Below are 14,449 nucleotides of genomic sequence, written 5' to 3'. Positions count from 1 at the left end.
TCTTTGCTTTATTTTACTTACAATTAGTTTGCAAGCAATGATGATTAGCTAGAAAAAACACATTTCCTTTTAACCCCCAGGTCTACAAAGCAGAACAGCATTAAGTATTTCCTAGAGCAAACCTTGGATCCGTACGCAGGGTGCAGTAAACCACTGCATGGGATAACCAGCCCCAGCAGTAAATCACTGCGCAGCATTCACAGTACAAACTCTCGCTATGGAGCCCATTAGCTCCTGGTCAGATCAAGGCACACAAGCAACTGAAGGCACTGAGTGACACAGCAGTCTCAGGCAGGTGCCTGCCTCCAAACTCTATTCCAAAGCCTTGTTCGAAGGCTGGACCTGTACAAACCACCACATACATGAGAATTTTACAAAGCACAAGATTACAGTCCAATTCTCTAGGACAGTGTGCGCTGCCAGCCCAACTCCCTGCTCTGCTGGAGATCTGGACTTTAGCATCTCTGTACCCTCTTCATGTCCATACGCAGGAAAGATTAGAAGGGCCAGAGTGTGACAACAATGCCAAGTATTGTGAATCACCTGGGCAAAGCAAGTGGTGTTATTCTGGTGCAGACAGCATCACACCCTCTGTTCACCAGTCTAAGGTCACTGCACAGCGCAGAGGATCCAGTGCACAGTATCACCTTGACATTGCTGGCGCTACAATCACCTCCTTCCAAGTGAAAAAACTGATTACATTAAGGAGGTGATGATATGCTTGGAAGTCACTCCTCCACACCTCCAAAAGATGGACAAGTTGTGCTGTGTCAGTTTGTTCCCATTGCAAAATAGTCACCAAGTCCCCCGGAATGGTCCCTGCTCCCTCCCCAGCCAGCCCATCCCGCTGGCATTGCAAAGGGAGACCTTACCTGCTCCTTTAGCTAGAAAGTCCTAATAAAAGAACTTTAATAAAACTCTATCTTAAATAAAACTGTACTGCTGCCTGTTGACACCTACTAACTGGGATGCCACAAAGACTGTAATTTTTCTGGAAACTATTACACAACCATAACCACTCTGTGTTGATGGCTCTGCAGCACAATTGCAATGATTAACAGTGACTAACTTTGTTATCTGACTCTTCAGACTCACAACATCACCTTACTACCAATATGGGAAGCCACCTATGGCACTGGTATGATACTGTAAGGGCTACATCATTTTAAAGCAAATGTTTCAGTCTGATTTTATGCAGATTTATATCGAGTTGTAAAGGTCAGTAAAGAGACCAGATTTTAAAATCTCTCAGAAAGCTATTGAAAAATTTTTTTAAAAAAATTTAAAATCACCAGATAGATTCTGGGGTAATGAAGAATATGACTGCACTTTCCTGTTGTCTTGTGCATGGATTCGAGAATAAGAAAATGTTGGGAACAATGCTTTTTTCCCATGATGAGGCAGACTGCTCTCTAACGACAGCTGCTGGATAAGAAACACCGTTTTGTTCCTGAGAAATGCTGAAAAAAATAAAAAGCAGAGTGGGCATTTTAAACCCTTTTGAAGAAACAAGTATATGAAGTTTTCACAAGAAAATATGAAAATAAGAAAAGGCCTCAGAAACAGACTGGATTCACAAATAAGAAACACGGTTTTCAGCTGAAAACTGAAAATATTTGCCGAAGCTGGGCAGCGGGCTGCACGCTGTGCCAGGAGGCTGCGGGCACCGCAGGGCACCGGGGCCGACAGCCAGGGATGCTCTGAGCCTGCTGCTGGGGCAGCCGCCACGGCCCTGCACCGACCCTCCGCAAGGGACCCACACTCCCTTTTCCCCCTTGCAGAGGGGAGGAACTGTGCAACTGTGAGGCTTATTAACGCTTCCATAAATATTTTGTAAAGCTGTTTTCCCCCCACCCCAAAGCAAGCAAGCGGTGAGCTCACAGCATGACACAGACGTTCCTCTGTCGGATACGTAGCAGACCCTTATCCAAACAGCATTAGGGCCCGGTCCAGAATGACTTCAATAACACACACTTTCCAAAAGAGAGTCATATGTAAACATTCAGTTCAGCTCTCTTAGACATTAAATCTTGTCACATATATCCACTGTTTAAAAAAAAAGAAAGGAAGAAGAAAAATCAGATCTAAGATTTGGACTCTTAAACACACATGAAGGTTCTTCTCAATCAGAGTAAAAGAAATACAGAGTAACTCCGCTGGCATTAGTAATAGCACTTAGATTTATATCAACATTCTCAAGATCTGAATTTGGACCAAAAAAAATACCCACATATAGACAGGGGCATAGTTTATCCCAAGTGAAAAAAATGACATCTTTTTAGACATTAATGGCTTCTGAAATTCTCTAGCTTGATACAACATTAGTGATTTAAATGCCAAACCATATTTACTTTGTTTATCTTGGAAAGCTCCACATCGGAACACCCTGAGACCATAACAAAGGAACGAAAGGTCAAGCTGTTACTTCCAGAACCGGTGCAAGTAAACTTCATAACAAACAAGGTATGGGCATTTCCCTGGTCAACGCTGCCCACTGCATGTGGCTATTTTTCTAATATGTAAGCTGCCTGAATAACTTCTGATGCTGAGAAATAAAAATCCTAACCTGAAATTACAATATAAATGCCCTCTGAAGATAATTTAAATCAACCAGAAGTGAGCTGTTTCAATGCAAGGTTTCTGCAGATGGGGCTCCTGGGCTGTGCATGCCCCCAGGCCACTCTGAGAGCTCTCTGGTCCCCAGCTGCCAACCCATTCCTCCTACCCCCAAGGAGGTCCACATCTCTACAAAACATTTTACGTTAATCCAAAGCTTCCTTAGATTCTGTCTTTCTGACAAATGTCCCCAGAAACCTTCACCTATACAGACCTCGCTGCCCCACACAGCTGGACCCTGCTCTGACCTGCTGGAGCCCAGTCCTAGGCTCAGAAAACTGGTGGGAGCTTGTTCGACCACAGGGGTGAAATCCCTAAACTGCAGCTCTGGGATGTCTCTTCCCAGGTGAAGATCTTACCATAACTCATTTCAGCTATCACTTGCAGCTTACGATCTCTTCAAATGTGACTCTCCTTAGAGGAGATGAGCTCTACCACTTCTGCAACCTGAAACTTGTCAGCATTTTAAACATGAGAAGGATATAGGAGAGTGGCTTAAGGAAAGGAACAATTAAGCAGTGACTAGAACTTCAGTGAGTATTTTTTCACTGTCCTGAAGTGCCAGGGCTTTTCATCACCCTTGACTATGAAAGGCAGTAACCTCATTTGTTTAGAGACTGGTCCCAGGCTGTGATGCACAGAAAGGCTGCCCTTCACCTCTACAGACCCTGAGGCAAGCCCAGTATTTCTGATGGGTCTATTTCCTACACCAGGCAGTCCCAGTCCCCACTGGACACCACAAGGAAATAATCGGAACTCTGTCACTGTTGAGGAAAACAAAATCCCAAGTCTGCAGTGGGGTAACTCCTTGTGTGTGTCCTATTACAGAGCCAGAAGCTGTAGGATTGCGAAGGGAAGTACAGAGAGATTCACATGCAACCTTAAAGCTACAAGAAAGAGAAAGAACTAAATATTGCAACACTGATCAGCAGGCAAAGGCAACAACAGGACCTATCTCAGTTTCTGTAGCTTTTCAAACTGTGCAACTCTTCCTCCTATAGCAACTCTTTATTTTCGAGGTACAAGATTAAAAGGTTCCCCTTTGAAAATGTTACACATCCTAGCACCAAGCTTCAGGCTCTTTAATGAAAAAAAGATCCTCTAAACACCAGATCAAAACAAAACAGTCAGTCACAAATGCTTCCAAACATTCCTTACGAACCACTGAAAAGTTATATTGCCATCTCAAATGGCAAGATAAAATTTAATGTATTCAAAGGCATGGGGATAATACTGCATTCTTAAATCTGAGTGATTTAACACATATTTATCAAAGTGAACTGTCCAATCTTGTAGAGAGTAACATCTCTTCTGCAGACCTTGGCACTGATGCTCCACCAAATAGCTTCGCCCAAATTCGCAGTTCCCAGGGGCAGCCCAGGCCGACCCCTGTGCCTTGTCCTCTGCTGGAGGATCACTGGGCTCCAGGTGTCTCGGGAATCACTGCTGGTTTCACTCTTCGTTGCCTACCAGAAGAATTAACCATCCAGCACCCTAACAGCACTGCACATCCCTCCACCAGTTCATTTTAGCAGGAGACACCAAAGCTGTCTTTACTATCAGGATTTTCTCACATGGTACCAAGCTCAATAGGTCCTTTCAGCCAAACTATTGAGAGGAGCAGCGTAAAATTTGCAAAATAACTTTCCTTCTGATTCTAATCCAAACAACAGAGCACAGCTGTGAAAACTGGAGCCTGTGTAGATCTGCACTGTACAGGCTTCTTCTTAAAAGCACTGGGACAAGATTCAAGCTTCTACATTTCTGACTGAAATTTACAGTCAGGCACAGAAAATTGCCATGGACTAGGGAAAAGAAGAAAGAAAAAAAAAAAACCAAACCACAAAGCAAAAAAACCACCCCACATTAAAACTGATTTAATATCATTGAGCAATGCTGGGACTGGCAGCACAGAAAACAATATGGACACTATGGGATAAGCAAGACAGCCACAGAAATACCTCACTTCATCCTCTGCACATACATACAAATGCTTCCAGGTTTGGGTTCACCTCTGCCTTAAAATAGCTATGTATGAAAAATCTGCTAGATCACCCATTTCTGTACCTGAAGTAATACTTCATCAGTCCCCCTCACAAACAATCCCATGACAATATCACTCAGCCCAACAGACAATCTGAAATCCCCAGCTGCATAGCAACACACAACCAAAATCCTCTCTCCAATGTTTGTATTGACTTACTCCTGTTAATCTGATGCACTTAAACTGACAATTTTGTGGAAGATGAAAGAAATCCACTGCTACCTTCCGCAGACACACAGTGCAGCAAGCCAGAGCAGAGGTACATGCTATGCCCCAACACCCAGGCAGCTCAGGGAGCTGCAGCTTAGTGTTCGCCTAAGTTCCAAAAAGTACTTTTCTGGTCAAAAACTGGAAAAAAAAAAAATTCCAAATGGAAAAGCTAAAAATGGGAAAAAGATTTTGTTAAATAAATAGTCTCAAATCAGGGAAAAAAAAGATTAAAACCCTGGTTTTGAAGTCTGACGTATTTTTTTCTAACAATTTTGCTGCTTGTCTTTACACTCTCCAGCTCCAAGCTGGAGCCAGAAGAACCAGCACACTATTACACAACTCTTCTTGTGGTGTTCCTTCTCTCCAGCAGAAGGAAATACTAGAAAACTGAGGACAAAATTTCTTAACGTAACACTAGAAACCAACTTCTTCATATTATTTTGGACTGGGAAATTTTGATAAATAACAACAGACTGTTTTTTTTAACCAGAATGACTGCAGGGAGGTGTAATTTCCCTCCCCAAGAAACTATACCATTTTCAGGTCAGTATCACAATCATTGGCTCAGAAAGCACAGATTAATCCTGACAGCAGGAAAGCTCATCCCCAGCTACAGGAAAGTTGCAGAGCAGCTGAGACTCGTTCTGGAGAGCCTCCCCCTGCAGCCATTCGGAGAGGAAATGCTGCATCCGACCGTCCCTCCTGTCTCTCAACACCCAGGCTCAGGGAGGGAATGGAGAACTAGAAACTTGCAGGCTCGGATGATGTATGTGATGTTGACCCCATCACCATGGAGGTCCCATGCCCTTGGTCCTAGGCAGATCCCAAACTCCTCTGTCCTGGCTTCCAGCCAGCAGACATTCTCAGGAAGAAGCTCCGTAGCATGGAGAAATGTTTGTTTTAAATTAGACTATACAAACTTTATGGATCGCCCATAACAGCCTCATGGGCAGGATTACTGCACTGCTCTACAATCCAGTCAGGCTCAAGGTTGGTACTGACCCCAGTGGAGCTTGGACCAGATCCCACTGCAAGATCTTCAGGTCAGCTACTCCACTGGTGGGACCAGACTCTGAACATCATTTCTCTCCAGGCACTGAAAGAATGGGCAAGTTTTCAGAAGAGCTCAGTCCACCAGGTAAAATGGTCTCTGGAAAAGCCTGACCCTAAATGGAGACTCCGAATATTTGGCAACTTACTCCAGGGTCATTCTGAAAGCTTCACACAAAACATATGGAATAACCATCTCTCAAACCCAGAGGGAGCCTGGCACGGGAAGAAAGGTGGCCACAAATCTGAGCTTCAGGACACTTAATTAGCTTTCTATCTGCTCTCAGTGTTCTTGGCAGTTCCCATCAAATGTATCTGGAGAAAATGTTTTCACATGAGGAGACGTTTGAAAATTTGCTGGCATGACACAGACCCAACACCACAAAGGGGTATGGCGCAAGAGCGATGACTACACCGGTGCTACGGCACAGAGATGCCAAACCCAACAGCACTGCACTCATAGCATAGCTTGGTCAGTAAAACTCATTATTAGTAACTCAGGTCAGAAATTTAGCTGTTAACACTGCCTGGAAGCACAACCAGCCATTAAGCTGTGAGAGGGGAATGAAACAGCCCAAAAAAGGCCCCCGACCTGCTCCTTTTCCTTAAGATTCTATACATCAAAGATTCATATTTGATGTATATTTGTGTATGTATATTTGATTCACTCCACATTTTCAGTATTTCAGCAGGAAAAACAAATCATGAAAAGCCATAGTAGGTCTTCTCAGGACACATTTAAAATCTTTGATCAAAGACTTCTGATGCACTTACTCAGAAACAGCACAGAAGACTAACACTAGTGTCACCTGTAACTTTTCCAGCTATTATCTGAAGTGCAAATAAGTTCAATTATTATACATGAAAGCACTGTGACCAAAAAAAGGGCAAGTACTAAACATTGCTTAAAGGGACTTTTCAGCTACACATCTACATGTCTCTGGGCCAGACTATCATCTTCCTTACACAGAGAGCCAAATCACAAATGAAGTCACCACTGTACTGCTCTATGTGCGAGGATGCTAGTACAAAGCCTCGGCAGCATAGCACACCTCCCACCGCCCAGCTGAAGGTCTCTCCTGTGAACTCAATCACACTCGGAAGGAAATGGTAACGCTCATGACACACCACTGCCAACTGTCACAGTGACAAAGAGAAAATAAGAAACTGGCAGTTAAAATTCTGAACTACTTAGACTGAAGGCTTTAGTTTGTCTTCCTTCAAGGAAATCACTGCTTTATTTTTTTTTTTTTTTTTCTTGGTCAAACAGGCTGTCAGCTTCATAAACAGAAACCAGTAGTACACTATAAACGAACCCTTAAGATCATTTCCCGGGGGGCTTTCCACAAGGCAGTCACTGATTTTGATTTTCTTTTGGTCATAGAATGCTTCCCAAAATTAGCATTTTTCCAGAGCCATTCATTTTCTACAAAGAATAAATAATGTAGAAAAAAGGAACTGCCCAAGCTAAGTGGTGCCAGATGAGCTTGCTGGAATCACAGAGCTTTGTTTTAAAGATCCCTGACTGCTGTAAAGTCATAGCAGCAAACTAGTGCAAAAACTTTGATGCCTTGAAAGATATCCTGAAGCTATATAGTGCCAAAATACTGGGCTGTAAGAGTTCCCGGACATTTGCATCCACATGACTCAAGCTTAAATTTCAAATACTTTCCACTTTTTCCTTCTGACAGAATATTTAATGAAACCAGAGTTCAGTAGTAGTATCAGTCCTGCTATACATGTCTCACAGTGGTTTCTGCCTAGACAGCTGTTTGTGTGCTTTACACTTACAACCTGTTTGTGTTTGGTTTAAAAAGGAGGTTTTCCAAAAACTGGAAAACTATTGTTTCAACTGTCTGTACACTACATTTTTAAACATACATATGCATCTGAACACTGGACATATAATAGATGAGAAGTTGATTTTGAAAGCCCCAATAGCACCTAAAACCACATTATGTCTGAACACATGCAAACATTTGTCATAAAACCACCACACCCGTGATACCTTAAAGCCATCACACATGTGTAAGTCTGCCGAGAGCTGACTCTTCTTTAGTGAAGAGTTGAAATGTTCCTGACATGAGAAATGCACTTGATGTGTATACTAGGTGGTAGTGGATGCATGTAATACAATATGTACTCAGCAACAGAGTCTATCATCCCAAAATCTAAAAGCATCAGTAGATTCAAGATGCAGTTACAGGGTACAGTAACAAATCCCAGCAAAACAAGCAATCCGTTTATGAAACCCTGGAGAGCAACGCTTGCAACCAGGCCAGAAGGTGAGCAGCAACACTCCCAGTATTGCTGCTTTCACTTTTTTCACTTCCATCAATAGCTACACTGTTTTTACTGTGTATCTTAATGATGTGGAGGTAAATTACACCAGCAACTTAAAGACTATGGTAAAGCAACCTTACACAAACTTATTTCCCATAGACTTCAGACAGGCTGCTCAAGTTACATGATGGCAAAATTAAGTCTCTGGGTTCAGAGAATCAAACTTGCCCCAGTAAAGAAGGACCTGAAGCTTCCTGCCCTCCGTCACCCACTTCGCTTTGTCTCATCTCACCCACCCGCAGCTCTCCCTCACAGTACCTCACAGCACATTAGAAGAGATGCAAAACTCTGTGCTATGAAAGAAATAACTTCTAGCAATATGAGAATACACTGCGGTCACCCGCTATTAAATTCTGGCCCAGAAATGGCCCAAAACTGTGGGTTTTGGTAAGAATAGTGAATTTCCAGATAAGCAGACAGAGAATCACTGAAGTCCTACCATGAACACTTAGCTATTTCCATGTCCTTATGAAACCACTTCACCAAATGATGTCCAGCCCCAAAGCAGGGAGGTGGCAGGCGGCAAGGGGGTCCTCTCTCGCTGGTGCAGATGACAGCAGAAGCCAAGCGACCGCTTGGCCAGAGGCAACTGCATGCCCAAGAAAAGCATCTGAAACAGCAGCGTTTTCCCACCCGGACCCGGAGGCAAGGGCAGGATGTGGGACGGGAGCCAGCTCCACAACACAGCACGCCTGTCTGCTCCCCACTACCTGACCCCAACTTATGCAACCTCACCAACGGTACCACCTGCAGAAGAAACGCGAGAGCTGCTCCAAAAGGAGGGCTCGTGGGCACAGCTCAGCTCAGGCACACCTGGCATTACAGCACGAGGCTGGGCAGCACCAGCACTGCTGCATCTCCCACATCAGGGGAAAATGTATTTGGATGCAGTGATCCCTATCCCACACATGTTAAGAGAAGCAGGAAAACTTATAAACAGGGCTTATAAGCAGCATGACCTCGGAAACTATGCACCCACTGGGATTTATTATCTAGAAACAATGTCTGGCATCAAGCTTCCAGGAAAATTTACGTTTCAAAGCAAATAGCAGTCATCTCTCAGACAGGCACACGAAACTGCATGAAGACCTTGCTTGTTTTCAAAAACCACTTCAGAGTCCTCATGGGAGCATTGCCGAGGCCAGCAGCTCCAAAATCCCAGCTGCGCTGCCGAGGGCTCCCAATCCTTGCGTCCCAAACCAGGCACAGGGGGTACATTTGGAAATAATTTTAAAGAAAGATTTCAGAATATTTTCGGCATCGTTTCAACCAGTGTCGCTGCCACAAATGTCAAGCCAAAAATCAGAGTGCACTGCTTATAACCATCGATAAGGTCTGCTGCAAACACAGCAATGAAAACCATACCCAGAAGGCATAGCAAGCCCTGGGCTGGAGCCCCAGCATTCCCAGCACGGAAAACAACCCTTAAATACCTGAAGCACACGCTAGTGACATCTCCAGCAGAGGAGACAGGGAGGTACGCGCATGTTCAGTCCATTCACCTGCATTTTACTGAACACAAACCAGGAATGCCGCCACCGACATTAGAGGGGGAGAAGTCTTCAAAGAAGACACAGTCCCAGATCATCTCTTCTTACATTGTGTGAATAATGCTAATACCTGTATTACCTGCAAAATCAGTTTTCTTAAGTACCACACCAGAGACTCACTGATCCCTATGGTACATTCCTGCAACATCCCAAATGTGCAGTTTCCCGTGTAACTGACTGTCCCACTAACTCTGGAAAAAATACATGTAACTGCAATGTTGCTATAGGTGAAAGAATCACAAAAGGTGAAAGGAAAGGAACAGCAGAAGAAAAGCAGGCTTCACCATATCATATTTTCAAGGAAATTCCAGAAACCTAGATATTTACATTTTTCTAGGTGATTCTTCTAATCCATTTAATTCAGTTCAACATATCTTCCAGAAACAGAGAGGCTTCTTCATTAAGCAGCAGGATAACAGGAAAAGGTTCCATCAGAGAAAAGTGGAGTGGAGAACAGAGTAACAACAACAACAACAAAAAAATTTTAAAAAATAATTTAAAAAAAGTGATCACAGATTATTCCAGCAAGGCCAGAAACCAAAGCCCCAGGAAGGGGGGCACATTTCAGTAGCAGATGAAGCTTTCAGCAGTGAGTGGCCACAACAGCAGTGAGGAAAGTCCAGCTCATGCCCCAGCTCACTGCATTTTTGTAACCCAGCTGCTGATGACACTTCATTCCTATTGCGTATGCATGAGCTCTGCTGCTGACCTCACTACTGGAATTGTACCCGTCTAGTCAAGGCCAAAAATTTCAGCACAAACTGTGAAACTTGACAGGACTGAGCACATTCGGAACAAAAGTAGATTTCACACAAACGGCCACAGACCAGGAACGTGCAGCCTTGTCATACACTGTGTGGGACGGGGAAAGGAGACCCGCGAGCAATAGATGACTATTGCACACTTTGTCAGAACACGACAGGGGTCTTCACACCATGAAGCTCGCTGCCATTTAAGTTAAACATACGCAGCTTGCCTTAGCAATGAGGGCAGGACTGACCCATACCAACAGGCATCCACTTCCAAATCTGGTTCATACTTTCCCTTACTGAACCAGGCCAAAAGAAATATTCTGAAAGATGAAAATATTTTCTCTGCCGTTTTACTTAGTACAGAGCTACAGCATGGACTAACAACAGACCTGCACTCTGCCATGCCTGGATATTAACCTAAGACACATCTGGGTCAAAATTACACCACATACAGCTCACACATAAAAACATCAAGAAAGCTGTGCCAACTCCACATTTTCTGCATGCATACATCATCTCGAAGGAAAACCTGTAGAAGATAGGACTGGACCTGCCATTAAGTATGCCCCAAATATCCTACAGTAGTGACTTGGCATTACCCATAATCACAGAACACACAAATAGAGACCATAAGACATCATCTACTCTACCCAGTGACCGAATATCCCCCTGCTACAATCAAAACCCCATGCCCAGTGCAGGGAGAAAGAAGGGAAAAAACATCCATTTATTGCCTTGCACAAGCTCTCCTCGGGAGGGCCAGGCGGCGCTGCCAGCAGCTCTGGCCAGGCTGCTGATGCACAACATGCGGTTTTTGGAGACAGAAGGGGAGATCAGGCTACTTGTAATGACCAGGTTTCAAAGGTTTTTTGGAGAAAAAAAATTCAAGGGGAACATTAGATAAGTCTACTGCCCATGCAACTCTGGATCATGTGTAGATGGATCCAGCTTTCAATTACAGGATCACATGCTAGTTACTCCCAGCACCCTTCCACTCACTGCATTCATTTTGTCCACCATTCACTATGTTGTTATTTAACCTCTTGTATGAACACAGAATTATTATGGGCTTCCTGTGACTTTTCCAAGGCTTTCCCCCTTCTCCACAGCTCTTCATGCACTTCCCCAGCAACTCCTGTTGGCAAGAACTTCACTTACAGGCACTCAACATTTTGAGAGGCTCAGGACGTCTGGAGCCTCCAGCTAGAAGCAACCAACAGTAGGTTGCACAAAGTCAACAGCCGTTGCTGAGAACTCTGGTGCTCATGGCTCCCCTCCAGCAACAGGGAGGATCATGGGCTCCCCTTGCTACATGCCTGTGCTGTGCTCCAACAGGTAAGCGAGAGGCCCAGTGAGCATCCCCCCTCCAGGCAGCCCTGGTTCCCCACAGCACACGGCCTTTCCTACCCACTCCCTAAGGCAAGACCCCTACCAGTGCACAGGGATACATGAGGCACCTAAATAAGGTTACACTCACAACCTTGTTCTGCAAAACACATGCACTTGGTTCTCTTTAGCCTGGCATGCTCTTGCCAAGAGTATCAGGTATTTGTGATATTAGTATCTTGTTATTTTAACACCTCCTAATTCCACAAACGGGGCACCCAGTCAGTCAGCACGATCCAGACCAGCACAACACTACTAACCTCAGCTTTCCCCTCCTCTTTCCCTTCCCTCACCTTCTTTGCCCCCGACTGTAGGGTGCAGCCTCACCTCAGGTCCTTCCCTGCAGCAGCATAACCCCCCAGGGAACACTCCTGCCTGTACAACTGGCCCCAAATCATTAATTGCTTAACACAGGTGATCTTGCTGCTTGTGTTCAGCACAGAGAGGTTTCTGGCTAACAGGAGGAAACAAACAAATAATAGCATGCTCACACAGTTTCTACCCTGAAATCTATCAACTATGGATGTGGTACATCATTCCTATCCACTAAAAATCAAGTTTCTCACTGTAGAGAAAAGTATGTCTTTTTAAGAACAGGAATTATTCCTGTTACTGGCTGGTGCAGATTAAAGCTCATGGATCTGCTCAGCTTGGCTGTACTATCAACTCAAATCAAACCACTGAATTTTCTGCTAGATGATATCAAAGCAAATTCTCAATTTGAATTGCAAAAGCAATAATAACCTTTCCTTGTCATCTACTAAGACCATTGATTCTTATTTAAAATGTCCAGTTCTCTCACACTAGACACTTGCTCTGGAAAACTATATGAAGTCGACACAGTGGAACTACAAAGTGAGTTTTATTTCATCTTGCTCTCTGCCTGTCTCAGATTTCACCCGGAATATGAAATATGCATAAAAGCATACATTAAAAGCGACAGAGCCAGAGCTAGCAGAGCCCGAGCTAGCAGAGCCCGACCCGCGGCAAGGGGGAGCGGGCCGCCCGGCGGGGCGCGGAGAGGCGGCGCGGGGGCGTCCAAGTCCCCATGAGCCATCCGGACCTGTAGATTTGCGGGTGGCAAACGGCTCCCGCAGAATTTTGTGTCCCCCGCGCTATCGCGGCGGGGGGACCCCTCCCGCACGGCGGGTCCAGGCGGCGGCCGGGCCGCCGGGGCTCCCCCTCACCTGAGGGGTGCGCGGGGGGAAGCCCCTAAACGGCTCTTCCCCCGCCGCAACCCCACCGAGCCGCACCACCCCCGGGGCCGGGGTGGCCGCAGCCGCCCCCCCGCCCGCGGGCACCGGAGCCCCGCCAGGAGCGCCGGAGCCGCCGGGCAGCGGCAGCCGGGACCCCGGGATGCCGCCGGGGCAGCGCCTCCCTCCCCCGCGCACTGTGTGCGTCCGTCTGTCCGTCCCGTTCCCCCCCCACCCCGCCGCACACCCACCCTCCGCGGAGGCGGGGGGAGAAGTTGTAGCAAACTCCCGGTACCGGGGGGTGATGCTCCGCCAGCCCCGCTACCGCCGCCGCCGCCCTCCCCGCGCAGCTCGGCGGGCTCGGCCCCCCCGCCCCGGCCCGGACCCCCGCCCGCGCGTACCTGCAGCCGCTCCGTGGCCGGTTGCCACATGGTGCCGCGGCGGCGGGAGGCGCTGCCGAGCGGGCGCCGAGCGCGGCTCTCTGCGGCCGCGCTCCCCTCCGCGCCGCGCTCCGCCCCGCCCCGCCGCTCCGCCCACGCGTGTCCGCCGCGGGGCGCCGGGGGCGGGGGCCACGCGCGGACCCACTCACCGGCGCGGGGACCGGCTGCCGCGCGGCATCGCCCGCGGGCTGGCATCTCCCCCCGCGGCGTGGCCGCCACCTGCGCCGCTCGCTGGGGACACGGCAGGGCAGGGCCGGGGCGCGGCGCGGACACCCCCGGCTGCCCGCACAGCCCGCCGCCCCCCGGCATCGCGATCCCCGGGCGGAGGTGCATTCGAGGGGCGCTGCCCGGGAGGGTGGAGGGGGCACTCCAGGGGAGCCCTCCCCAGAGGCCGCCTTCCTCCCACCAACTGAAACTTTTTTCTCCTGTTCTGCGAGAGGTTTAAACCGCTGCCCAGTCAGCAGGTCGCTGCCCGGCTCCGTAAAGCCCTGCCCGTGCCCGCGCCCAGGCTGCTGCTGGCACCGGGGGCCACCGGCTGGGGTCAGGATCCCTCCTGCCCGGTCGGTCCCGGGGTGGCTGAGGGGCCCACGCCACACTAGCGTCAAGGCCACGCTCGGCTGTTCCACAGCGCCTGGCATCATCAGCTCCAGCAGGACCAGAACAGGCTTTGGGATCTGCCTCCTCCTGCTACGGGGCGGGAAAATACCCCATGGAGCGTCTCGACCGCCCTTCCCCACAACCAGCCCGAGCCTCTGGTGCTACATTTGGGGTGCAGATGGAGGAGTGAGGGCACAGTGCCATGGGGAGCTGCCCCAGCCCTGCTGAAGCTACAGCAAGAGGCATTGGGCTCTCCCTCACGTCGGAG

The 14,449-nt window shown here is 47.5% G+C and overlaps 1 protein-coding gene across 2 annotated transcripts in view; it reads right to left on the bottom strand.

Moving 5' to 3' along the window:
* The window catches only part of PID1 (phosphotyrosine interaction domain containing 1), an 87,827-nt gene extending 74,183 nt beyond the window's left edge, over positions 1-13,644 (bottom strand). Inside the window, exon 1 of one of the 2 annotated variants that reach the window (XM_074878233.1) lies at positions 13,546-13,644. In XM_074878233.1, coding sequence (XP_074734334.1) covers positions 13,546-13,575 — 30 coding nt within the window. In that variant the 5' untranslated portion in view covers positions 13,576-13,644. Of the gene's footprint in view, positions 1-10,140; positions 10,601-13,545 lie in introns of those variants that run through there. The other variant, XM_074878235.1, reaches the window with a different exon arrangement.
* Positions 13,645-14,449: the final 805 nt, after the last annotated feature.

The sequence above is a fragment of the Strix uralensis genome, chromosome 9 (assembly GCF_047716275.1).
Source record: "Strix uralensis isolate ZFMK-TIS-50842 chromosome 9, bStrUra1, whole genome shotgun sequence".
Taxonomy (NCBI): Eukaryota; Metazoa; Chordata; class Aves; order Strigiformes; family Strigidae; genus Strix; species Strix uralensis.
This window is presented reverse-complemented; position numbering and strand designations above follow the sequence as displayed.